At 52.3% G+C, this 27,395-nt stretch overlaps 1 protein-coding gene across 1 annotated transcript; it reads right to left on the reverse strand.

Annotated features, from left to right (window-relative positions):
• Positions 1–332: 332 nt before the first annotated feature.
• Positions 333–26,528, reverse strand: ETF1 (eukaryotic translation termination factor 1). Its single transcript, XM_030229164.2, has 10 exons — positions 26,214–26,528; positions 12,015–12,190; positions 11,112–11,251; positions 7,760–7,898; positions 6,677–6,867; positions 6,096–6,225; positions 5,578–5,733; positions 4,981–5,045; positions 3,683–3,830; positions 333–2,378 (listed from the first exon to the last, which is right to left on the reverse strand). The coding sequence occupies exons 1-10, from the start codon at positions 26,297–26,299 to the stop codon at positions 2,296–2,298; spliced, it is 1,314 nt and encodes a 437-aa protein (XP_030085024.2). The 5' UTR covers positions 26,300–26,528; the 3' UTR covers positions 333–2,295.
• Between the last annotated feature and the right edge of the window lie 867 nt (positions 26,529–27,395).

The following is a 27,395-nucleotide window of genomic DNA, read 5'->3' on the forward strand; positions in this document are numbered from 1 at the left end:
GAGCTGTGCAGAGCCACAAGGTCCCGCCTAAGCCTCCTTTTCTCCAGGCTGAGCCCCTTCCCAGCTCCCTCAGCCTCTCCTGGGGCTCCAGCCCCTTCCCCAGCTCCATTCCCTTCCCTGGACTTGTTCCAGCCCCTCCATGTCCTTGCTGCAGTGAGGGGCCAGAACTGGGCACGGCCCTCAGGGGCCTCAGCAGTGCCAGCACAGGGAGAAACATCCAGAAACAAACTGTGAAAGAGCTGCCTCCAACCTCCAGCCCTGAAGCTGGCACAGAGCTGAGAGCAAAAAGCAAGAGTTTCCTGGACTAGAGAAAATAAACCAGGAGTCTGTACTATATTCTTAAATATGGTTTAATACTCTTCTCCATTTCTGTACATCACAACACCAAGATATCACTGCTTGGGATCTCTCTGCAGAGGCTATATAGTATGCAAAGGCTAGGATCTCCCACCCCCACTGAGTGTGTTTGCATGTGTAAGTGTAATACATATCAGTATATATTGATATACACATCAATATATAATGCAATATATATCACTGAAGAGAACACATTGATTAAAGAAATACAAAAATTTGGCATCATTTCCAAACTTAAATAGTAAAAATAAAAACTACAAAAAGGAGCTGCATACCCTAATGTATCATGTGAAACAACAAGCAGTATATTCAAAAATGTAAATTTACAACCAATTTTTGTGGTCTTGTCATGTCACATTAGACCCATTTACAATGGCAAAATCCAGAACATACTGCTGTGAGGGCCAGGGCTGTGCTCAGCCCTGAGCAGACCCAGCCCCATCTCCCGGGAGAGATTCCAGCTTGGAGGTGAGGACGGCAGCGAAGGCGCCAGCCACATTAGGGACCAGGGGGACAAATGGTATTGCTCACAAGGACAGGAATTTTGGACCTCAAACAACAGTGTGGCAGAAATTTGAAGAGAAGCTCCCTCTGTTCAAGTGAACCAGGACAAGAGGCAAAGGTTTGCAGCTGGAACAGGAGCTGCTCCTGAGGGAAGCACCGGGAGCAACGCTGGGAGAGCCCCCAGGGAGGGAGCAGGACCTGAGCTGTGCCACTGCTCCCCTGGGACAGGACCTGCCCTTGAGCCACTGCTCCCCTGGCCTGCATGGCCCCTGACCCCCAGAGTGTCACCAGCAGGCTGGGCTCACTCCAAGGATGAGCTCCCTGATCTATGGATACTCCATGGAACAGGCAGGACACAAAGCCTGGGCAGTCTGGGACCATCCAGAGGTGATCCTTTACCTCCTGAAGGGCACATCCCCACAGGACCCACACTGCTGGGTGCTGGGCTCCCAGGGCTGGGTTCCCAGGGCTGTGCCAGTGCTCCATGGATCAAAATCAAATATTCCACACTCCCAGCACTAATTCAGCCTTCACTCCACTGACTCAGTATTCCTGTCAAACACCCACTTCCATTTAAGACCTGTGGGCTCAAATTCACATAATCAAGGAAACCTTACGCAGTCCTAAAGCAAAAAGAAAAACTTACTGAGGAACAAAAAGCCAAGTGTACCTTACTTCACTGAAATCTCATGTTTATTTTTGTCAAGACTGAAAAAAAAAAAGTTCCTGAAGGCTGCACTGCTCAAATCCAATTTAAGCCCAAGACTCCAGCAGCATTTTCATTGCAATCCATGAAGTGCATTTCCTAGTTTGTAAGAGCAGTGTTTCTGCAAATAGATTAAAGCACGTTCGGCTGGTGAGCCTCCCCAAACCATCAGAATTTGCAAGCCACATGTAATGAACTAGCACTCAGGTCAGTGTCTCCTCAAGCTTTTGAAGAGAATTATGGCTCCAACCTCGTTCCATTTCTTCTGCAGGCTAAGCTGAGAATGCCATGTAAATGGGTCACGGCGCTGCCAAATGCAGCAATTGATTTCTCCAATCAAAGTATAAAGAAACAAACCAGTAGGATCTTACTTCTATTAATTTTGGAAGGAAGAGGTTTACAGCAGTTAATGTATCATGAAGGTTAAAAAAATCATTTCCATAAAATACAAGAGCAACCAATTTCACCATTGAGTAAAAGTAAAAACTGGGATTCTTTTTAAATTAGTCCAAAGTGGCATATAGGAACTTAGTAGTTTGCTGCTGTACTGACACTATGACAAATCAAAGTGTAGGGTTTTGCTTTCTTAAATCCAAATGCTTGTGGATCAAGTTCTGGAAATGTTCCAATTCTAAGGCAGGGATCAGTTGAGTTTTCCACCATGAGTTTGCTCCTTGGGTTGGATGCTGGAGGGGCGAGGCACGTGTTGCCGGACCCAGCTCGACTACCTAGTAGTCATCAAGGTCAAAAAATTCATCGTCTCCTCCTTGGTATTCCATGCCCTGGAAGTCCACCCGGTACCGCAAGATACCTGCCAAAGAAACAGCCTTTAGCTTCCCCAGCACAGCTCCCCCAGCCCTGCTCCCACAGCTTCCCACTCGTGGCCAGCTCAGGCCTGGCAGCAGACAGGTAGCTGCACTGAGAAATGTCACAGGGAATTTAGTGCCCAAAGGAAACTGCCCGGCCTGGCCAGCTTCCTCCTGGAAAAGCTGAGCCTGTTCTAGGGCTGCATCTCCACAAAACACCAGTGGCACATCACTGCTCCCAATGTCACTGCTCAGATCCAGGCCTGACAGCAAAATCCAGAGGGCAGCTGGCACTGCAGCTACTTTTACAATGCAGTAAAAGCAGGATTTAAGTGTCTGTTGTTCTCTTCCTACCCCAAACACCAACCCAGGGCTCTGGAAATCCTGTATCCCTGGAATCATTTAGTGAGGTGAAGGAGATTTTCAAGGACATTTCCTTTCCAGCCTACAGGGCGTGGGAGCAAAGAGGATCCCACCATGCAATGAGGCTGGATCTGGCAGGAAATGAGAGACTCCTGGAATTACAAACCCTGAAACTTAGAAACCTTGCTCCTTATGGAGCCAAACAGTCCAAGGTTCTTTCCTCCCAACTGGTGTTCTCTGAACCCTAGAAATTCCCCTTTACAATGCACCGCTCCCTGGTTCACATTCACCAAAGTGAGCACAGCCAGTGGCACAGCTTTGTCTGGAGCCCCTGCCCAGGCAGGACTTGGAGCACAGCCCTGCTGCGGCTCCACCTGCCCAGGATTTGTCAGACTGGCACAGGAACCACCTGCCCCTCTGCCAGGTGTGGCTGATGCCCAGTGGGCTCCAGAGCAGGACTGGCTTCCTGAGGCCTCACTGCTCCAGAGGATGGACTAAAAACCCTTTTCTTTTGAAAAGAAGCAGAAGATCAGGGAGGAAGGAGCAAAAGTACAGGGAGGCTCTGAGAGATGAGCAACAGCTCCAAGTGCTTCAGGAACAGAGCTGGGGGTTGTCAGAGCCCCCAGGGCAGGGCCTGCCACCAAGCCCCTGTGCAGACAGAGCCAGGCAGCTCAGGCCCCCCTGAGCTCCAGCAGCTGCACAGGGGGACAGCCCAACCCTGAGCCCTGCACAGGACACAGGCTTTGAGGAACAGAGCTGGAAAGTGACAGGGCCCAACATGGATCACCATCCTGCTGGACAGGGAATGAATCCACCCTGGTGAACACAACTGTTTCTCAAACTGGTTTCAAGACTGACAGAAATAAGATTAATCCCTCTCATGTTGGCACCAGATTATCAAACCAACCACTAAACAAGACAAACACATTTCCCTCTTGCAGTTTACCTCCAATTCCTCCAAATCCTTTCACAAATTGGGATCCTTCTTGTGATTTGTCTGTAACAATTTCCAATGTTGCTCCAAATTTCTTGTAGTTGTTTGCAAACCACTCCAGTAGGGGCATACTTTCTATGAGTTCATGTTCCTGCCCAGTCTGTGGAGACATTGGAAGGGAAAAATAAATAACAAAACCCTGTTACAGTCACTGTGTGTTCAGTACTGAGAAAATTCCCCCCCCCCGGCCAAGCTGGCTCCATGGCTTTGTCAGCTGTAGCAGGGACAGCAGCCCTCATGCTCCACAGGGACATTCCTGGGGGAAGGCATTCCTGGCACAACTGCACCAGGCAAGGGCAGGCAGAACCACCAGCTCCTGGTGCTACAAAATTAATCACTGACTGTTTTGGGCCTCTAATATGACATTTAGTGCAGAAGCAGGAGAAAAACTGCCTTGGCTCTTCTGCTCCAGTGTCACTTCATGCTACATCTCTGCTTCACTGCTCATTCAGACTTGCTCTGCCCCCTGCAGAGATTGCCCCCTCATTCAGCAGGCCTTGTTCTCAGGCAGGAACACTGATGCATGCAAGCACAGAGCCAAAAGGCACCATTTTCTAAGCAGGAAGTGTAGTGATTATTGTGAAACAGAAACAGCTCACTGCAAGTAACACTGCAAACCCTCCATGCACAGCAGGGATGGGCAGTCCTCCCTCCAGGAGGGAAAACAGCTGGAAATGGCCCCCAGGCACAACCCACGTGGGACAGATCCCCACCCTTTGGCAAGGGACACTTTTTTCCCCAGTTTATTCTGCAAAGTAACACAGCCCTGGTGCACGAGGGCTGCAAATGACAGTTTGACCTGCACAGGCAGGAAACTCGGGCAGCAAATGACAGTTCCACATGTCAAAACATCCCAAAGCAGACACTCCCTTGGCACCTGATCCAGGTCACCATTCCTGACCTCACAGTGGTTCTGCACAACCAAATCAGTGCCAGTAAGCAGGAAGCAAGGGGTCTGCGGCCTTGCCTGCATGGTGGCTACCAAACCTCTGGAGGTGCTGGTTTGGTGGTGCTCAAAGATTGACACCGCCCATCTACACAACCTTGGCATTGGCAGCAGGGAAGACTGGAGAAAAGCAGGTGTAGGATCCAAGGGGTTACACAGGAAGAGCCACAGGTTCCTGCCCTGAGGTGTCACTGAGTGCCAGAAGGTCACTGTGCTCAGGTGTTTGGGACAAACTTAGCCCACATGTCCAGAGATCTGCACCAACACACTGAGAACAAACCCAGAAGCCCCAAAGCTGAAATACCTCCTTGTCTGTGAAGTGGGATTTATCCTTCTCTTGCTCTGGTGTCAAATACAGGATCTTCTCCTCTGAGAAGGGAGGAAAAAATGGTAATATTACTTTGGGTAAGGCTTCAAGATGCAGTTTAAAGGCAGCAGGAGACTGAGCACAGCCAGCAACTACAACACAGAGGGTCTGGGCACCACCACCACCTTCCTTCCTCTCCAAAGCTCTGTGAGCAACCCCACAGGGCACAGCAGCACAGAGCAGCTGCAGAGCCAACACAGAGGGGGACAGGTCCCACTGCAGGCCCAGGAATTGTGTTGCTGGACACAAGGTCACCTCAGTCTTCCCTCTGGTATCACACTCACAAAGCTGGAAGGAGTTCCAGGCTGGCCCTGGGACCAAGTGCCCCCCTGGCACTGCAATTCCCTCTGTGCACTGGAACCCCGCTTGTTCCAGCTTTTCCCCCAAAGGCTGGGAAACCTGCAGAATAACACAGACCTACACAACATCCCTGTGGTCAGATGTCCTCAGGGAGCTCCTCCAGCCAACCCATCCCAGTGAGGCACCCCAGGTGTCAAACCCTGAGAGCTTCCAGTGTCCCAGAGCACCACGTACCCTCCGTGCCTTGGCAGTGCAGGACGTATCTCATGATATCCAGGTTTTCATAGACTATCAGGATCTCTACTGCTCCCATTTCCAAAGCTTTTAGTGTATCTTCCACACCAAAGCAGTACTTCCCTGTGTCCTGGCTGATCTCATCGAAGTATCGTCCTGCAGGCACACAGAGCCTCCGTGAGCACTGAGCACAGCACACAAGCTGCACCTCAAACAAGCTGCATCTGAATGCAAGAAGCTGTGAGAAGCAGCTGCCACAAGAAGACCTGGAACTAAGGGGATCTCTGATGGAAGGATAGAGAAGGTCCAAGAAGTCTGGTGTGGAAAAAGAAACCAACCAAATCTCCCCCATACCAGCAATTGAGGTGTCCAGGTGGCAAAAAGAACAACTGCAAGTGCCACTCTCAGCCAGCATGGCACGGCTGGGGCAGCACAAGGGCACTGACAGGAGGGTGAGAGCAAGAGCAGCACCTGTGCCACACACCTGGCTCAGGAGGAGGCTGCAGAGCATCACATACCTATTAGCTTTTTCTCTTGGATGAATTTCACATTGGAGAGGACCTCAGTTGACAACTCAATTGCTTGATTGAAGCCATTTTCTCCTCCGTAGGAAATATCAACTAGTTTGAGCACTTTGGATTGCAACCGCTGAAGGAGACAAGGAGAAGACAGGAAATGGTAAATCCACCCCAGAGCAGGGCTGTCACACTCCTCACTCTGCCATGGGAGTCACTGCTCTCATTACTGCACTTCACCTGAGGCACCTCTGAACACACAGTACTGAACCACAGTTTTCAGGCAACAGGGACTAGGATTAGGTTTACTGGAGGTAAATTCCAATAAAGCTTCTGCTTTAGATTTGGGAACACAAAGAATGCAAATGCCAGTTCCAAACCAGGGAGGACAGATTTCTTATTAGCCCTGTTTCAAGAAGAGGTGCTCTCAGCTCCTTGCAGGAGGTATTAGGAATAGGAGACTTTTTTGGACACATCACATTTTTAGTTTTGATCAAATCTCTTCAGATGCCAGAGTTACATTCCTCTGCTACAATCACCACTGACACTCAGACACATGGGTTTGCTCAGAACAGGCTGCTCACCTGATCAAACATGTCAGATTGACTGAGCTCAGTTTTGAAGTCGGCCGAGCCAGCGAGGACGAGCCCGGCCACGTTGACCTTGTCCCCGGAGATGAAGAGCTGCACGGCCGTCTCGGCCACCTTGCGCACGTAGTTGTGCCTCTTCTCCATGCGCAGGCGGGCGAAGCGCAGGGCAGACTGACCTCCTCTGCCTGCAGGGAAGGACAGGGCAGCCATGGGGGACCCACTGCACACCAGCAGCATCCTCAGGACACAGCTGGCCTGGAATAACCACAGCCAAGGGCAGCTGCAGCCTCCTGAATTCAGTTTGCCACGAGCCGAGGCAAGGGCTGCCATGGAACACTCAGAGAATAAAGAGGGTTAATTCCCACCGGGAGATTTTTCTCCACAGAGGAAAATGTTTCTTTTCTTTCTATAAAGACTCCCAGCTCTGTAGAAATGGAACACCTGAGCACATCTTCTTTCCCCATATCTTCAATAGAAGCCATCTCCTTTGTACGCTGCCTCAAACACTGCTGACGCAGCACAGCCCAGCAGTCTCTGCTGCACAACCTCACTGGAGGCAGTGTTTTTGTTTCGTTTTGTCCCATCCCACTCTACAAAGGACAGTAGGCTGGGAGTAACCAGCAGACAATTTGCTGAACTCATCAGTGGCTGGCTACTACACAGCAACATAGAGTGGAGCTCAAATTTTCCCTGCTCTATGAGGCCCCGTGCTCCCTGCAGAGAGCAGCTCGCTGCTCCTCCCTGTGGGGTGCACACAGCACCAGCACATCAAACCTTAACTGACTCCACCGAATGGGATTACTGCTTGTGCTACTAATACTGAGTTACAATTGTCCCAAAGCCAAGGAAAAGGGTCAAATGCAGCAAGAAATAAAAAGTGCCAGTTCTGAGATCAACTGAATATTACTGTGGTTCATTAATTCTGACAGAAGGCTCAGACTGGAGGCTTTGCTGTCAGATTCCAAGGGAGCACAGACTTGAGCAGAGCTAAACCCCCACAGACCAAGTTCCCTCCTTCCACCCACACATATCAGCCCAGGACAGGCTGCTGCCCTCAGCAGACCCAGGGTGTGTTACCGTGCTTCTTTGGAAGATCCACAGTGAATTTGTGCAGCACTTCCCGTGTGTTCCCCTGGAGCGTTCCGAACAGGGCCCCACTCCCGTCTATTACAATGAAGCCAAACTTGCTGTCATCGGAGAGCAGCGCCGTGAGGGCCTGCAACAGACACGGGCTGTGAGGGAGGGCCAGGGGCAGCACAGCCCCATCAGGCTCAGCTCACAGCTGCTCATGGCTGTATTTTCATTAATAAAGTGGAAGAAAACCAGCACATTGAGGAGCTGTAACTGTTCCAGATCACTAGAGAATCCCATGATTGTTGGAAGAGCCCTTAAAGACCTTCCCCTGCCATGGCAGGGACACCTTCCACTGTCCCAGGCTGCTCCAAGCCCCAATGTTCAGCCTGGCCTTGGGCACTGCCAGGGATCCAGGGGCAGCCACAGCTGCTCTGGGTACCCTGTGCCAGGGCCTGCCCACCCTCACAGGAAGAATTCCTTCCATACATAATCCCATCCCATACAACATTGAGGAAACTCAAGTTTAATTTTGATCATAATTTCCCAGCTTTGCCAGTTCCCCACCTGAGGTCTTGGGCAGGTGTGACAGCAAAACTCTGGAGATAGGCTCTGGAGAGTGTGAAGTGAAATGGACCCACCTCTCTGAGGCTGCCTCACCTCTCTGGCAGGTACAACTGGAGCAGTAATTCTCCTGGCATTCCAACCAGGAAAGCAGAACTTGCTCAGTTCATTGTCAGTTCAGTTTTGTAGTCCAAAGCATTGACCCAGCCTCCCTACCACCACTACTGGTCTGCTGCACCTGCTGACTTCAAGTCCCACAGGCAGAATGATGAAGTAAATCTACAGCGGCTGTAGCAAATCCAGCCTTACAGAGCACCAGGAACAGCAGCAGTAAGAGTCCTGCGCATAACTGGCTGTGGAGAAGACAGCCACAACATCTGCTGCAAAATGAAGTTATCCTTCAATTTTCCTCCCTTTAAAAAAAGCAGCTGAATATTTCCCTTAAGGTCATTTAAGTTGCCCAACCAAAGCACAGAGCAGTATCAAAGTTTTTGAGTTCATTTTGCCCAAACACCCAAACTCTGCACTCCTTTCTCAAGGCAGTCTCTCAGCTGCTGCTCCCTCAGGGGCTGTCTGAGTGGGCAGAAACATCCAGCACACACACACACTCCTGCTCACTTACACATGCCCAAAAAAGCAATAGCCAGAATTCCTCTTTCTGGCTGGCAAAACCCCATCAGTAGGATGGGGAACTTGTCAAAACTCCAGATTGCTTGAAGTCACCAGTTTAACACCAAAAGTGATGGTGCTGGGTTACTGCACGGGACCTTGAGCTGCCTGCAGGGCTGTCAGCCTGATTATTGGGCTGAACTGAAAGGATAAAACCCATCAGTCATCTTCTTCCAAAATCCACACAACGCAGGATGCAGCTCTCAAGCTTAGAAGAAACAGAGGCTAATGTTTAATGGAATCTCCTGGCCAAAGTAAATATTCTGTATTAATTCCTCAGCAGTGGGATGAATGAGAGGAGGAAGTGGCATATTACACTGCAATCTATTGAACTGGGTCTGAGCCAAGCAAAACGTGGGACTGGAATGAATGCTCCAGCCAAGGTATCAAAGTAAGTCATTGTAAATCCTATCCCTCAGACACACATCAGGGCTCACAGCCCCCTGGGGGAGTTACTTCAGTTTCAAACAGGCAATAAAATATCTGGAAGATATCTTATCAGATGCTCTTGCCAGGCAGCACATGACTACAGCCCTGATTTCTTGATTTCCTTTTATTTTCATACAGTACCAATGATCAGTAAATCCTTGATCAGCTCTGGCAGCAACTGCACTGTTTGACCTGTCAAGCACCAAGGGACCATTGCCTTTGCTCTGCTCCTTTGGCCTGGACTGACCTACCTGTCTGCAGCTGTAGCCCAAAGGTGAGGAGCAGCCCTTCCTCCTACTCCTTCCCTGGACAGCTGTGGGTGCCTGAGCAGCTGCCCTGGCTGTCAGCCCAGCTGGGGCAACCACGGGGTTCAAGGCTCTGCAGCCAGAGAGGGGGGCAAAGTGAGAGCTCAGAGCTCACAGCCCCCAGCAGGCTGCTCCAGCCCCAGCTGACTCTGCAGTGCAGGCAATCCCCAGGGAAATAACCCCACAGCCAGGGGAGAGCACAGAGCCCATGGAAGGAGGGGCTGGCAGTGATCTCATCATCAGGAGCAGCAATTCCCACAAATTCCCTTCAGGTCATTGCCACCCATGGTGAGCAGTGCCACACACCAGCACCAGTGGATTTGCAGCTGCTCCTGGGAACAGCCTGCTGGGCACTTCTGTATGGAATCAGTGCCCTGAGGCAGCAGCTGCAGAGGAGTCCAAATGAATCCATGTCCTGACAGGGTAGGAGGAAACCCAGCACCCTCCCACTGCCCACCTAAGCAGGGACAAACACCTCCCTGGGCTTGGCATCCTTGCTCTCTACTGAATTCTCTTATTTGGCTCTTGCTTTCACTCATCTATGGACACAGGGAGCCAGCAAAACTCCAGACCTGTGCCTGTGCACACATTTTTGTTCCTGGGAGGTCAAAGGCATGTTGGGATTTCATCCTTTGTGGGGAGACAGAATAGTAGGGATGGACCTCACCTGTGCAACTAGAACACCTTTCCCTGCTGTACTCCTGCCCTCTGGAAGCCACTTATGGATCACCATCTCCATAGACCCAAACAGACAAGCAGAACTACATCACTGGAGGGCCTGCCAAGCCCATGTCAGATGGGTCTCACAACAGGCAATTAAGTCTCAGGCTATACATTTATCATGGAAAACATCAAGGACATGAGGGGCACTGCTAACACTGAGACCTCTGCACCTGCCAGAGCCAAAACAGCCTCAGAGGCCATACACTGACTGCTGTAATCTACATTTCTTTCAATATGCCTCAAACCATTCATTTAACTTAATTAGGTGTTGGATAAAAATAATCCCACTTCCCCCTAGACAGATTAGGCACAAGCCAGTTCTTCACCAAGGCTCTCAGTTAACACATCTGATAGCAAGACTGGCAATACTGATCTTATCTTGGCAGCATTTTAAACCCTGACTTGGAATAGTATCTATGGGCCTCTGTGGTTAAGAAAAAAACCACCCTTCCTCCAGTTACAGAGAGGAGCTCTTGTCTGTGGGTTACACAGACTCGGGGGGGGGGAGGAGCTGGGCAGTCCCTCAGCTCCCTCCAGCAGGCATTCTCCCATCTCTGGCAGTCCAAGCCCTCCAGTGCCCTCCCCAGGGCATGTTCCTGCTGCTCTCCTGGCTCAAGCACAGCAAGGCTGTGCCCAGACCTTGGCTCCTGCAATGGAGGAGTCCTTACCTCCGTGTGGAATTTGTTGTCACACAAATACAACGATGTATTGATTGGTTTGAAAGGTTCAAAGTCAATGTTGACTTTCTTCTCTTTTCCTTCTTCTGTCACAATTGTTCCACAGTAAACAACCAGACCATTTGGAGGTACTACAAACAACACAATGCAGGTTTAGAACATTAAGGAATGTGGCAAGCTGTAGCCATCAAAAACTGACTGCCAGCCCTTGAGACTTGTAGCAGAGTTGAAATTCAAGATCCCAAACTTTTCATTTTCCCTTTTCCCCACCTCATTCCCTCCCAGGTCTCTACAATGGGGATCAAACTCAATCAGTGCACCTGCAGTAGACATGCATCTTCTTCTTAAACCCATGAGTTTCCAAGCTCACAGACCCCAGAGAAAGGCTGAGCAGCCCCTGAAGCTCTGCTGGTCCCCACACAGGGATGTTCAGAGTGGCCATCCCAGGGAAGGCCACAGGCCAGTGCAAAAGCAGTAACAATGAACTCTTCCAGGGCTCATCTGAGATGGCCTGGGTCTGCTCCCCCCAGAATGATGGCAGCTGCTCAATGCCATGCTTAAGGCACACAGAAGTTTCTGCTTGACAGAAAATTACTACTTTAACACAAATGAACTATTGCAGAACATCCACCTCTTAAGCCTAGCCAAGTTTAGCAGAGTCAGCACTAAGGACAGAATCATGACCCAACGCCTTAAAGACAAGGACCACTTTACTATTCTAGTCCCAAAGTCCACCCCTGAAGTAGCCATCCAAGGGCAACATACCTGGAATATCAGTGCAAAACAGCAGCACAGGCCAACAGATTTGATTAGCAGAAAACTGCATAGTGCAGGAACTTAAGGCTGCTTCCAAGAAAGGGAAGTGTGCCAGCATCCATACAAGCTAGAAGTTACCTTTGTTGTAGAGTTTCAGTCTTTGCTGTACAGATGTAATGGCTCCCAGTACTGAAAGGCGATTCACTCTGGACTTTATGTTGGAGGCAGTGCCAAACTCGTCCGCTAACATTTTTGCCACTCGCGAGATCTGGTCTTTGGGGGGAATGATCAACGAGATCATGCTGGTACCATTGCTGGGGAGGGAAAAAAGGGATGTGAGCAGGCAGCAAAGCAACAAGCACCCTCACATCATATCCCATGTACACAGTTCTCTCCTCCTTCCCCCAAGGACGCTTCTTCACTGCCACTGGTGTAATTCCCCTTGTGCTGGACAACAGAGGGAAAGAAAACAAAACCAAAACAGGCTCTTCTTCAGTGCTCAGCCTCTACCAAGCAAGTCCTCCAAAAGCTGCTTGTTTACTCTGGGGTATGACATGGGAAGAAAGAACACATGTACAGACCAAGGGCTGTGAGCAGAAGGAATGGAAGCAGCTCCCAGCAGAGATTATTTAAAACAATGCAGCCACATACTTCAAGGACATCTTAGAGGCTATTTAATTTGTTCTCAGACAGCTGGAGCACTAAGGAGCCCAAGTACTGTCTTAACATGTTGTTTTCCTCATATTAATACAGAAAACTGAACTGGAAGGATCCCTTTGTCACAGTGAGTCTTTTCTGTTTTCCCACTATCACTTTTCTCCCCAGAGCAGCTCATCAGCTCTGGCAGCTGCTTTAAGTGAACTGTGCTAAGCACACACTGCTGCTTCACCAGCACCAACCCCAGCCACAGAGAAGATAAGACCCCACAAATCACAGAGCAGGCTTAAATTAAAGGAAAATAAATTTGATATTCATTTTTCCTAGGGCTTTGGGGTGGGTCCTGCAGAAATCTTAATCCCCTAAGCTGCCTTGTGGTTCAAATCCACCCAAAAGCAGAAGGAAAACTGGGGAAGTTCCCATCCGCCTTCCAGCAGGTACCTCCCATTTGCCATTGAAGTATCCCAGACGTCTGAAGTGCTGCCTCTGCATTGTCTCAGATTTAACCCAGACTTCATGCTTCCCATTAGAGTAATGGCATAAAAATCAAATCCCTCATCGTATCCTCCAGCCCTCTCAAGGGCAAACCAGCTAAGCTCTGTGAAAAAGCCTCTTCTCTGGATTCTGAGTCAGAGCACCAACAAAGTGCTTTTCAGACATCAAACCCCAGGGTTTTGCTCTTTTACATTTCTTATGGAAGGAGCCTACCCCAGCCCCTGCCTGCTGCTGTTTCAGGCTGTCATGTACCAGTGTCCTGCTGAAGTGTTTGGGCTACAGAGGCAGCAGGGAAGTGCTTTAAAAAGCATCACTTCATTAGCTTCTTTACACAAGTTGTACAGCCCTGTCCCAAAGATACTCAATTCAGGCCAAGTTGAAATGGAGGCTGGTAGGTCAAATAAGTCCTTGACCTTAAAGACAACTAATTGGTTTTAATATCTGAGCTCCCTGACACACCAACCAAAGTCACAAAGCCACACTGGCCTGTGTTATTCCCAGGAGGAGCCATCCTGGCAGCGCTCAGGCTTCCAGGTCACCCCAGCCAAGAATACTCCACAGCCCACTCAATTAAAGCAGTTACCCACCCCAGTGAATGGCACCAGCCTTAGGGGACAGATAATGGCTATCATTCCCAGCAGGCTCCTTTGACAAGAGGCTGCTCAGAATGAAAGCAACTCTTCCCCACTTCTGTGGAAGTGGTACTCCTGAGTTAACTTCTCCTCTCAAAGAAGAAAGTCTTACAACTTCCCAGGGATTAGAAAGCTCTGCCCATCACACCTAACTTCCTGCATCCTCTAAGGGCATCCAGTGTGGCAGGTGGGAGTGGGACTGTTACACCCCTTGGGCACTCCATGGCTCTCCTGCTACCAAGAGATTGCATCCAATTTTTCCTGAATTGAAGACAGAGGGGAAAGAGCAGGGAGCAAGTCCTGTCACAAGCTGTCTGGAAGAAGAGCCCAATCCCCCCACCTACAAACTCCTTACAGGAATTTGCAGAGAACAAGAAGGCCCCCCCGAGCCTTCTATTCTCCAAGCTGAGCCCCTCCAGATCCCTCAGCTGCTCCTCACAGGACTGACTCTCCAGATGCTTCCCCAGCTTTGTGCACAAGGAGGAAGGCTGTGTGTGCACTCCCAAGAGCAATTCCTCAGTAAAAAGTCATTTAAAAAGCTCCCATCAGTTTTCAAATGCAAGTCACCCCCCTCAGATGCCAGCCCCTGGCCTTGTGCTGTGTTCCAGTGCCCCAGAAACACTGGTGCCAGCACAGAGCATGTACTGGATCCTACTAGGGGTTACTGATCCTACACACAGCACCTCATCCATCAGGCAGGGTCACAGCACTGCTCCTTAGGAACACACCACCCGAGGTAACACAGTAGCCTTCACAAGCCTTGGTGATTCATTACTGCAAACAAACAAAAGGGTCTCAGAGGATACACTCCCCACATTTAAATCTCCAACTAGTTCAGCACAGCACAGTACTGTGCCTGGGCCAATCCTTCAGCAAATTCCAGTCTGGATTTGTATCCAAAAGCACCTTCCACTACCAACATCAAGTGCACTTCTCAGGTTTGGCATGCTTCACCACTATTTACACTGTCAGAGCTATTTCAGGCTCTAACCAATTCCTGCAGAACCCAGCAAAACAGCTGGCATGCAGCTTGCCACAGGAGCAACCTTCCAGGCTGCGGGAAGCCTAGAGCACAAGGAACCAGCCAGCTTGTCACCATGTCCCCACGCACCCAGCACTCCAAGGGATCACTAAACAAGCAAACAACCAAAGACTGAGACCAGCAAGACACCAGCTGAAGCAGAAGGGCACCAGCACCCTGGGTGGCTGCAGAACTACCTCACAAGCTGCCAACACCTTGTTATCCAACCATGCAAGAGCAGCTTTCCTCTTTCAAAGCAAGCTTGTACCTGTCTGTGACCCTAATGCAGTATGGCAGAGTCTAAAAACCCTGTGGTGCATCTGCTAAACTCACCCTAAGGAGACAAAATGCAGCAAAGAGTTTCTAAAAAAGCTGCAGTTCAAAAAAACTCAGAAAAAAATAGGTTATTCTGTAGAGTAAGGCAATTTCCGAGTCTCCTTGGGGTCTTTGCAGCCTCAACAAGATAAAAGGTATTTCTGGAAATCCCACCCTGTCCCTCCGGAGCTGAGGGCTCCAGAGTACACTTACCTGGGAATGAGGGAAGGAATTTCCCCATAACCATCCTAAGGCCTCCCAAAAGAGGGCACAGCTGCACCACACACCTGCTATGGGGCACAACCAAGTGATCTAGTGAGATCAGGGGCACTGCTCACACTGGCAGCTCGGGGTCAAAGGTGCCAGGAGCTGGGTCTGCCCTGCATCACCCACAGCACTCCTGAAGGAAGCATGGACCCCATGCCAGGCTATATCCTGATTTCACAGCACTGCTGAGGTTTTCCCCTGGTTCAGCACACCCGGGTTCCACCAGAGTAGCTGGGAGCTGATGCTTTTGGGCCAAGCTGAGCCAGGGGCTTGCAGAGCTCCAGCCAGTTGCTGTCCCTGCTCTGGCCAAAGAGCTGCCAGTGCCATCCAAGGGCGAGATGCTCAAGATGTTTGTGATGGAGGGAAACAGCATCCCAGGCCACAGGCCAGCAGCACAAGTGCCACTGCTCAGGGGACGGGGCAGAGGAAACAATCAGGAGCATGATGGCACCAGCCCACACACTACAAAGAACCAAGGAGGCAGTTCAGTGCCAGCTCTGTAGAGGCAGAAGGCCTGCACTGTCTGCACTGTGGGTACTGCTCACGGTGCCAGCCCTGCCAGGAATGGACAATTAGCTCAGATTTATCAGCACCTGCCATGAGCAGCATTAGATATCTCTAAGAGAGAGGACAAGAATCAAAGCTCCAACTTTCTCACACCATAGCAGGTGAGCTCTGGCTTTCTCCCACAGTGTCCTGGAGGGCTGTTTGAGGGAAGAGGGGAAGCAAAAATAAGCAAGTTCCTCAGAAAATCAAGGTTTGTGGATAGGACAGCCTTTCTATTATTAAAACTCCAATGTCACTACAGTTGGAATTTCAGACAACTGTGCCACCAAACAGCTTTCCCAGACACAGAGAGACCTCAGAGCAACTGCTGACAAGTGATCACAGCAAGTGGCAGTGTGGGCAGCACTGCATTGCCACTAAGCCAGTCCCCAGAGCTGCACGGGAGCCATGCCACGCCTGCAAGCAGCTGCTGTGGCACCCGAGCAGCTCCTTTCCTGCCAGGAAAGGGGGGATCCCCTAGGAGCCCTCCCCGTGCTGTGTGTGCAGGCCAGGAGAATGGCTGGGTCCCTTCCAGGAGAAGGAATGGCCCAGAGGATGCTGGCACCAGCTGGGTCCCTGCTCCCAGCCCACGCCACACTCGGTACCAGGAGCGGGGCTCTCTGTGGACGTGCTCTGTGCCCCAGCGTGAGGGAGGCACCAGAGCAGGAGCCCAGAGCACAAAGCAGGCACTGCACCCATCTGAGATGGGCTGCCACATGCACTCCGTGGCTGCTTTCCATGACAGCTGCCACAGGAGCCTCCTGCTCTGTGTGGCCATCTCCACCTGCAGGGCTTTGTCACCACGTTCCTACCATCCTGCCACCAGAAGGAACAGCTGAGCAGATCCTTACACCTTCAGCTTTCAGCTGGCACTAGACAGCAATGGAGTGGTTTTCCAAAAGGCTCCTACCACCTTACACAGCGCCATGCTACTGAAATGGGTCCTGCAGTGCCACACCCCAAACCAGCAGTACCCACCACAGCTCCCCTCTACCAGGCACACAACCACCAGCACTCTGAGGAGGAGCAGTCAATCAACCTGTCTCCTGCAATTTGGGCTATGAGCTGGCACGGGAGAGCATTAATTTCACAGCCTGCTATATAAATAGCAGTGACTGGCCTGCCCTGTGCTATCAGAGAAGACCTGACAAACAGCAGCTGAGCTGTAGCTGTTCCACAGTGAAACACTTCACACTCACAGCACACTGTGGAATGTGGGATACAGAGGTAAGGGAGGGCAGTCATTCCCTAGGACTCAAAATGGGCTTATTTTTACAGGGCACAGCTTCATGAGCATCCTGCTCTCCCCAGGAACCAAAGGCAGCACCAGGCCTGTGTGTGACTGCCAAAGATTGGCAGGAGCACAGAGCCAACAGCTCCCAGATAATCTGATCCCAACCACATTCCACAGCTCGGAAGCTTTCTATGAAACAACTGTTGCCACACACTGCTCCAAGCCACAGTGCCTTCCCCAGGTAACCTCTGCTGCTCTCCATCCAGGACTGTGCATTACTAGGCAGGCACAACATATCCCAAGGAGCCCAGGATGCCTGGACAGGCAAGGCTACCCAAGTTATATGGTGGCTAAAGCAGTTCCACATGCAGCCAGTTGCAAGGCAGATGCCAGCATAGGGCAGAACTCCATCTGGGATATCCCAGAGGTGCCGAAGAGCTGCTTCTGAACCAACACCCACAGTGCTGCAGGCACGTGGCACTTCAGTGAAGGACTACACTCAGGGCACACCGAATCAGTGATGTGAGGAAAGAATATTTGAGGGTTTTTCATGCTGTACCTGAGCAGAGATGTTGAATGGAGTGCTATAAAAAGGAAGTGTCCTTTGGTGCAGGCAAGTACAAAATTGCTGGTTTGGGTTCCCTTACAACACCCAGGCCATCAGACACTCCCCACTCATCCTGCCCTAAGTGCAAAAGCACTGACCTTGCCAGAAGGAAGTCCTACACACACTCCTGCAACTTATGGCTTTGAAAACAAACAGGTCACAGCTGCACCCATTAAAGACTTAATGTCTTTTAATAAGACAAAGGCTTCATCAAACATAAAGTAGCTCAAGTCCACTTGAGATGCCAGATCTGAAGAGACAACAGCAGATGAAAGAGCTGCACAACTTTTCCTGGAAAACCTGCTAGGAAGGAGCTGGGAATCTCCAGAGTCCAGGATCCCTCAGAGGCCACATCATCTGGAAGCCAAAGACTGCAATAAACCCAGCAAACACCCCCAGCCTAACTGCTGTTTGGAGGCACCTCGGTTTTGTGATGCCTCCACCAGAAGCAGATCAACTCCCCCTCCCTGCTCAGCCCATGGGCTCTGAGCACATGGAGCAGGACACAAGCACTGCACAGACACCCAGACAGAGCACACAGCACTGGGGAGCTCAGTGGGGCCCACCACAGCTCCTCTGAGGTTTAATGTGGAGCTCAGCCAAAAGCCGGGCAGAACTTTGTACAGCACAATTTCAGCAGAAACCTCACAATCCCCCAGAGGCATCCTGCATTTTACTCCAGCATGCAGCAGAGCTCTGGATCATCTCCTAAAAGGCAACATGAATACAAGTCATTCCTCAAAGGTTTCCATGTCATCCGAAGAAGGGTTTGAAGGTATAGAAGGGGCCAGTTCCCAAGGAAAAGTAAGGCAGAGTTCATCTCTCTGGATCTACTGATACCTCAGAAGCAGAGAAAAAGGACAAAACGGGGACAGGGTGGCTATGAGGAGAGAATTTACAGAGTCAGGAGACCAAGTAATTAATTCTTCAGGAATCCTTTTCAGCATAAGCATCAACTGGAGAAAATGAAGCCCCCCCCCAGTGAATTGAAGAAACACCCCTGACACTGAATTCCTCCATCAGCCTCTGAATGCCATCTCTCCCCTGGACAAAGGAAAACCACTTAACGGCACAGCATGAGACCATGCAGCTATTCCACCATGGTTCACACAATGCCAGGCTCTCCTGCTGTAGTCCTGCTCCAAAGCCCTCAACAGGAATCTTGTACATCACCTCTAATGCTGGCAGACTGGATAGAAAAAGCACTTCATGTAACCAGAACCAGCTTGAAGCAGACAGACTGTCCTGCAAAAGTATCCTGCCCTCCTCCCCTCACCCACCCCCCTTCTCAGCGAGGAAAGGCCACCAGATGCCAACCAAGCTCTGAGTGCCAGCCAGGGAGAAAAGCACCCAGCCAGAACCCACCCTGGAAAACACAAGCAAGCCTCATTTCCTCAGTGCACCCCTGGCTCCAGCAGCCAGGAAAAGCTTCCCACAGGGAGGCAGCAAATGGCTGCACAGCAAAGGAGCAGAGGCGAGCCTGGCCACAGCCTGAGCAAGGGTCAGGTGAGGGAGGCAGCGCTTCCCCCTGAGCAGCCGCCGGCCGCCTGCCAGGAGCTGCCTCCTGAGCTCAGCCTCCCTCACTCCCAGGACACAAAGGAGGTGAGACAAGAATCAGGTCAGGGACTCCTACTCCTCCACACAGCACGGTCTGGCAGCTCTCCTGTGCCTGAGGGCTGCAGAGGTAGCAGGTGAGCACGAGCCCTTGGCCCCTGGGCCACCACGTACCACCTTCCCAGAGGGACATGTCAGCAGCTCCATCCCCAAACTGGGGCCAGCTCTGTCCCCACACTGGGGCTGGCTCTGATACCGCTGCTCGGGCCACCACCAGCACCCCCATCCCACATCCCTGCAGCTCCAGGAGCAGATCCCAATTTCATCCCAAGCACTGAATCAGCACAAGTGCATCCTGCACACCCCTCGGAGAAGGTGAATCAATGCCTCTCCAAAATCCTCAGATCAAAGGCAACACACCACAAAACATAATTGCACAGGCATGTTTTGAATAGGCCTTATTGGCTGCATCTGACCTCATGCAGAAAGCCCGGATGCCCAATTACTGGGAAGTGGAACAGACATTTCTGCACTTTAGACATTTGTGACTCATTGGGAGGCTCAGTTTTGCCACAGCTTCCCTGCTCTCCCTCCTCCTTCTCCAATTATTAATGCTCCAAGTTTAAAAGACTTGTTGCATTATGCTAATGGGCCATTTGGGTACAAGACGTACACTGAGGGACTGAAACAAATCCAGATTTGCTTATTAAGATCCTAATGCCCCAGAGCTACATGGGAATAGGTGGCTAACAGGAGGGAAAAGAAATCTAGTTGCCACAAAGCCAAAAAAGTCTGTCCTCTTTTGAGGTGCTTGTTCCCATCTCCTACCACGTCATTCCTCAGGGGCTCATTCATTAGCTCAAAGTGAATGATGATCTGTGCATGAATCACACTGCTCACTAATGATTCACACAGTTGTAAAAGAGGTACCAGGCTGTGCACAGCCACAGGCTGTCAGACACTTGCTGGAGTTCTGATTTAGAGCCACTTTTCCAGCTCAGGTCCTCCTCAGCCCCCTGCTAGGGAGCTCTCTCCAAACAGCACTTCCTAATTGTCACTGCAATTCAAAAGGAACAGGTACAGCAGCAGGTGAGAGCCCAGGAAATGTTTTACAACTATTAGATTGAGGCAAGCAGCAAGATGTCAGCAACCCTTTGGACATTGTCCCTGGCTTCAACTTCCCTGGCTCCTCTTCCCACCTGGCACACCTTTCTCAGACCTCCCACTCTGAGCACCACTGAAACACGAGACACACTGCTTAGTCCTGAGAGGTCTGATCAGCCCTGCCTACATGAAATCCACATTCAGCTTCTACCCCAGCACTGTGAACACTGGCAGCCTGAAGAGCTCCAACAGAGCAGGGAAATGGTGTGGAAGCAGCTGCTGTTCATCCCACGTGGTTTCCTGCCACTGGTTTCAGTGCCCTCAGCTCTCCCTTCTGCCCTGGACCGTTTCTATTCCAGCCTCTCTGCAAACACCTCCTCCCACTCCTCACACCACCAGAAGCAAAAGGCAGTATTAGCATTATAGCCTCTGCCTCTCACAGAAACATGACCTCCTTCAGGAACTCCCCCTGCCCCAGGCAGGATGAGAAAGCACAGTTTGGAGGAAGCAATCTGCCTTGGGTAAGAACTTAAACCACAACCTCTTCCCTGAACACTCCACACTAAGGTCAGACCACCAAGTCAAAGCAGAAAACTCACTGTCAGTAAAGCACAACTCCTGCAGACACACCTGCTCCTCCAGCCCTTGTCCCACCCATGCCTCACATTTCCCAGTGTGACAGCCCAGCTCAATTCCAGCTGGAGCAGGACTTTCCTGCAAGAGAGGGCCACTAGAGAGATGGCCCAACCAGCTCACAGGAGAGATCCTCAAGCCTCTCCCATGACCGGCACTACCACAACATAACAGTGCTGCAACCTAAATACACAGCATGAGTTGGAAAGCTAAGGACCACCTTGGCCTGGCTCTGCCCTTCCCAGATGCACCAGCTCACCCAGGCCTGGGGCAAGGCCTTCATCACACCCCCCATCCTAAGGTGAAAGCTGCAGAAACAGCTCCTGTATCAACAGTTAAACTGACCCAGAGCCCAGGTCCGAGACACAGCCACAAACATTTCCTGATAAAGAAGACAGGGAAAGAGATCTGCTGCCAGGCTGGGAGCAGGGAAGAGAGCCTCTGGACTGACACATCTCTGCCAGTGCAGGCAGACACCAGTCAGCGCTGAGAGATCTCACCAAATGCTCCTCCTGGTGTGTGACACCCCCTTGAGCCAAGAGAGCTGCTCTGGTACCTGCCTGGGCATGGTGGTGGTGTCACACTGAAGCAAGAGCACACCCTAAATCTGCTGTGCCGTGTCCTGTATGGAACAGGAGAATCCACGCTGTAGTTAACTCAGCTACAACACTGTCCCACAGTTATCCCAGCACAATTTCACCTTCAGCACCACCAGCAGAACAATCCACTCACAGGAGAGTGCTGCAGGAGCTCTGCTGAACTGAAATACAGCTCAGGCAGCATGAGAGAACGCCAGCACCATGGCTTCCCAGGACTTTGTTCAAAAGAAACTGGGAACAAGGCAAAGCTGTACAGGAGATAGCTGTCACTGACCCCAGTGATCCCCTGACTGCCCCCCAGCAGTGGAGCTGCTGCAGCTCCACCCACAGTGCTGTTAACTCACAGCCAGGTGGGCTCCCAGACCACTTCTGGAAAGGCCCACCATCCTCACAGTGGAACAGGTTAAGACTACCTTACTCCTCAGAAGCTTCAGGTTGTCCAAGCACATCTCAGCCCTGCCAAGCTGCCCAGTTCCAGAGCAGCACCATCCCAGCATATCCCAAAACAAGGTGTTGAGAAGTGCAGCCTCCTGTTCCTGATGCACAAGGCTGGGAAACAGCAGCAGCTTGAACCTAATTCCAAGGCTGGGCTTTTCCATCAGGACCAGCAAGACTCCAGACAGACTGCAAGAGAACCCAGCTGCAAATGATGTGGGCAAATCTTTCCTCTCTAAGCAACAGGTGAGCTTGCTCACCCTCAAGCAGAACTGTATTCCATTTTCCAGGAACTCAAGCAGAACTATGTCTCTCTTTGCAGGAGAGACAGGCCTCTGTCCTTCAGGTGACATTATTTCTCTCACTTTCTGTTTCTTCCATGTAGCAGGTGGAAGTCTCAACACAGCAGAATGCAAACCCAGGCAGGAACTGCAACACTTTGCTTTCCTCCCAAGCCTCTGGGGACACCAAGATGCCCCCTTCTCTTGCCATTTCTCCCTCCTCCAGCTTTGAAACATTTCTTCCAGTTACAACCAGAATAAGTTACTTGTTCAGACTTGGTTTCTGCATTTGCCCTGTTTGACCCATGTTCCAGAGCACATAATTTGGAAAAATGTTCTTCCCAACACCAGCCTCAGTTGTATTTGCAGTCAGTGCCTTTAGTGACACCTCAATCTTCACCTCCTTTTTTCCTGTTTCAGTAAAATAATCAACAAGGGCTTCTGCTCCCAACAGAGCAAACTCAGGACAGGGGAGATGTCTCCAGAGAGCACATTCCTGAAAGTCTTCCCCTTGTAAGGGAGCTCCCCACCCTGCACTCTCACCTGGGGTCTGGAAGCCCATCTGGCCAGAGAGGTGTCAGTACATTTGTAAGCAGAGATGTTTGCAGAAGAAAGCATTTCTAAGATATGGAGAAGTTTCCAAACATGATTCCAATGTGACATCTCAGGTCCTCTCCCAGCAAAGAAACTGCCTGTTGTTGCTGATACTTGATTTTGTCAAGCATTTACAGCTTAGATTAGCAGAAAGCCCTGCCCATTGCCCAGCTAACTATTCAGAACTGCAGAGACCAAAGGAACAAAGAGGGATTGTCAGTTTAGCACTGACACTGAAAAACTGCATGAAGCAACAGCAGAAAAGCCCCAAGAGAGAGAGGAGAAGAAAGGAAAACACAGTGGCTAATGCTGCTTCCACTTGGGCTGCTGCAGCTCCACAGAGAAAGACACAGCTGCAGCTTCTGGGGGGCCCAGTGTTTCTCCAAATCTGTTCTACAAAACTGAATTGTGTACTGAAAGCAAAATGAATCTCTCAGTAGGGGAGAAGCAGAGATGTCAGATCAAAGGCTGAGCACTCCAAGCTCTCAGAGATGCATGACAAGGGTAAACTTCTGACAAGGCCACAACTGGCCCATCAGGAGCCTTTTACTCCCACCTTCTTCTGGCCACAAAGGTTAATTGCCTGAGTGCTGAACTGGTCCCTCTGCTCCTCCTCACACCCTGTGCAGAGCCCAGCTACCCCCTCCACCTCACCAAATCAGAAACACCAACTCAGCCACTCTCTACAGGATCACACAGTTTGCAATTCAACTTTGGAGAGTTGGAAGGAGATAACTTCTGTTTTAGGAAGTAAGACACAGATAACAGCTCCTTCTAGTCCCTGTCAGCAGAGACAGGGTTTGAGGAGGGGTTGGGGAGTTAAAAATTATTTTTCATTGTTTTGAACTGACAGATTCTTTCTATAGAGATCAGTGAGAAAGCCAGATTTCCTTAGCAGGGCTGGGAAAACAACACAGGGCATTCCCACTAGGACGTTACCTCCAGGTTTGCGAGGCAGACCTACCCCTGCTGGCTTCCAACTGATCAGCTTCTGGGAAAGCTGAGGTTTTAATCTTTCCCCTGGGTGCTCTGACCAAGCACTGCCCCCTTCCTCAACAATCCCATAAAGGCACTTCCTCGCCCTCCTGCTCACTTGACTTCTGTTAACACCCTGCAGACTCCACTGAGATTTTACCACATGAGCTGGATCAGAGCAGAGGTGCCCCAACCACCACATGCCAAGGGAATGTCTAACTCCAGCTTCATCCATTTCCTGTCCTTTGATCCCCTGCAGGAACAGCCAGCACACAAAACTGGGACACTGCTGCTGGGTCACTAATGGAGCACAAGAGTAAGGGAAGGTGGGGACGCCTTCCCAGCGAGATCCTGGCCCTCCACATCACCCTGCTGGAAGGCTTTGCCCCCTAACCCACCCCAGAACAGGTCTTCCTACTCCACAGGAAGAGGAAGCAACTCTTCCAAAGGCCGGAAAAGCCTGTTCCACTGCCCCACACCTCCTGTGCCAGGGAGCCTGAGCCTGCTGGGAGCTGAGGCTGCAGCACTTCTTCTTCTCACTGCTCCCAAACCAGGATAACTTTGGCTAGGCCTCCCTGAACGACACTGAACCAGCATCACCTTGCTCAGAGAAGACTTGCCGGCACCAGCACCGCCTTCTTCAGGAGCTGCTTTAGCAGCTGGCAGAGATTACATTAAGAAACAGCAGGATGACCCCCTCCAGGAGATGTGCTGGATCCAGGGGGCATAGCTAAACTTCCTACACAGATCTGACCGTGTCTGTGGCACCTCTGCTGCACAGCAGAGCTGCTCCACAGATCACTGGAAGAGGGAAGACAGGGCAGACACCTGGGCGTGGCCCCAAGAAGCTGATACCACAAGAGACACCTGCCCTTCAGCCTCCCAGAAGCACTCCAACAGCTGCTGGGACCTTCTCTGCAGCACTCATCTACCCCAAACAACACAAGACCGGACACTGAAATGGGCACAGCTCAAACCAGGGAGAGACAAAACTCCAACTCTACATTTCCAAAACATTTTCCATTGTACAAAGCAATGTCACAAGCTCCAGCAGATGCCTGGAGCTTCCCAAGCCCTTCCAGCTTCCTGGGACCCCTGCGAGCACAACCCGTGCTGCCCACACCAGGGCAGCCAAAGTCCACTGTGCCACAGGGGAGGGCAGCCCAGGCTCCCCACTCACCATCCCTGCATAGCTGCATCATGAATCAGAGTAAAATATATTCAGGGAGACTTGTGGCTCGGGATCTCCTCCTGCCTGGGTTAGTTTTCAGCTGAACGACTCCACAGAGCAAGCACCAGCACTAGGGACACGGCAAGACAGCAGCTCAGGCTCTGTCAGCTGGAACCCAGGCTTTTGGGGGGGGCACAGAACGATGCCAGTGCTGCCCCAGCTACAGCAATACCTGTTCAGGTGAGCCTGTGAAAATTGGAGCCACAAGGGTGGCTAAGAAGCGACCCTTCATTTTTATTTTACCAGGCTCTCTACCAAGACACACTTTCTTTGCTATTTTACAGCCCAAGAACCTTGAAGTCTTGCAATTCCTCAGGCCCAAGAGGGTTCCCAAATGATGGAACCAGCCACTGCCAAGCTGCCCTCTCAAACAGGCACTTTTAGCATGGGGCAGGCTGCAGGAACAGATATTCTGGGGGGACAAAAAAAAAAATAAAAATTAAAGTGCAAGGATTAAAGTGGGTTTAGAGACTTTAAATTTCCCACTATCCAAACTTTGGAAGAGCTTACTTTCAGGGAAACGGAGCTGAGCACCTTCGCTGGGAGGAGAAGGGGTGAGAAAGATCAAACAACTGTCAGTAAGGAAAGCACTGAATAAATGCTGCCTCAGCCCCTGCCTCCCCCCCCCTCCCCGCCGCCTTCCCCGGCCCAGCCGGTCCCTTGGGAGCAGCCCAAGGCTGCACGGGGGACAGAGGAGCGTCTCCTCCGGCTGGAATCCGCCTTTTGCCGGTGCCAGCTGGCACGGGGCGGCCGGACGGGTCGGGAGCGTGGCGGGCACCGGGGACACGCACCTGTGCCACCCCCGCCGGGGGGAACCGCCCCGCCCGGGGCCGGGAGCAGCTGCGGGGCCGCGCCGGGGCCGGCGGAGCCCGGGGCAGCCGCGGCCCTTTTCCCGTGTGGGAAGCACGGTCACGCTTCCACTCCGCGCCCCGCAGGGCCCTGCCCTCCGACCCCGGCCCGCCCTCCCGGCCCGAGCGGCCGCCGGGTCCCACGCGGCCGCACAAAAGGGCCCCAGGGCCGGGCAGGGGCGGCCGGGCCGGGGCTGCGCCTTCCGGCCCCCCGCGCCGGGCGGACCCGGGCAGCGCCCCGGCCGCGGCCCCGCTCCAGCCGGGACACCCGGCGCTCCGGGGCGGCGGCCCCGCGGGCCCGGCGCTCACCCACGGGCCGCCTCCAGGCTCTTGATGAGCTTCTTGATCTTCCAGATCTCCACGTTGCGGTCGGCAGCGCTGGGATCGTCCGCCATCTTCTCCCTCCTCCTCCTCCTCCTCCTCCCGCGGCGGCAGGCGCTGCGGCGGGCGCGGCGGCGCGGGACGGGCGGGCGGCGCGGAGCGGGGCGCTGGGGCCGGGTGTGTCCCGGGCGGTGCCGGTGGCGGTCGGGCCCCGCCGCTCGGTGCCCGCTCCCCCCGGCGCGCGGCGCTGACGTCGCACGCGGTGCTCGCGCTCCCCCGCGCCGCGCACCATGTGTTGCAATCGCCTCACATGGGGGGCACTTGACGTCACTTCCGGGGGGAGCCGGCAGCGGGGCGCCGCGCCATTGGCCGCCGCCCCTCCCCGTGAGTGCGCGCGGGGCATTATGGGGCGCGTAGTCCGGAGGCCGCCTGGCGGGGCGGGGCTGGAGCGCGCGCGCATGTCTCGCGAGAGCTGCGCAGAAAGGCCCGCGCGCGCTTAAAGGACCCGTGAGGGGCGTGGGGGCCGGAGCGTGGCCGGCACCGAGCGGGGGCTGAGGGCACGGCCCGGGGCACGGAGCTGGAATAGCCCCAGGGACAGACACTCCACAGCCTCTCTGCACCATCGCCTCAGGTCCGGGCACGCCGCCCTCGGGGGAATCGGCCACGCCTGGGAGCTTTGTGTCACCGGAGAGCTCGCACTGAGGCGCCCCCCCCCCCCCCCATCCACGTCACGGACGGACAAGTTCATCAATGCCCAGCGCTCAACCTTGGGGGACACCGCAAGGGAGAGGCTACTGCGCTATGGCCCCCAGGCAGTGCCCAGCCCGTCCCACTGTCCCCTCAACCAGCCCACAGTGCCCGGCTCTGCCCAAGAGGATTCCAACAGGGGAAGGGTCAGAGCCTCGCTGAAGCCCGGAGAGAGAACGGCCACTGCTGTCCTCTCATCCGTTCACGGGCTGCTCCGCTGTGGGAGGCAAGCACGCGGGTCAGACAAAACTTTCCTTTAATGAACCCACACTGACGATTCCTGAGCACACACTGGGCCACCTCTGTCCCCTCTGGTGGAAACTATCTTGAGTGCCAGAAAAAAATCCTTTCCTCCCCCTAATGCTTGAGCTGGCACCTGCAAACGTGGGTTTTGTTCAAGAGACACAGAATAACAGATGGGGG

Source organism: Serinus canaria, chromosome 13 (genome assembly GCF_022539315.1).
Source record: "Serinus canaria isolate serCan28SL12 chromosome 13, serCan2020, whole genome shotgun sequence".
NCBI lineage: Eukaryota > Metazoa > Chordata > Aves > Passeriformes > Fringillidae > Serinus > Serinus canaria.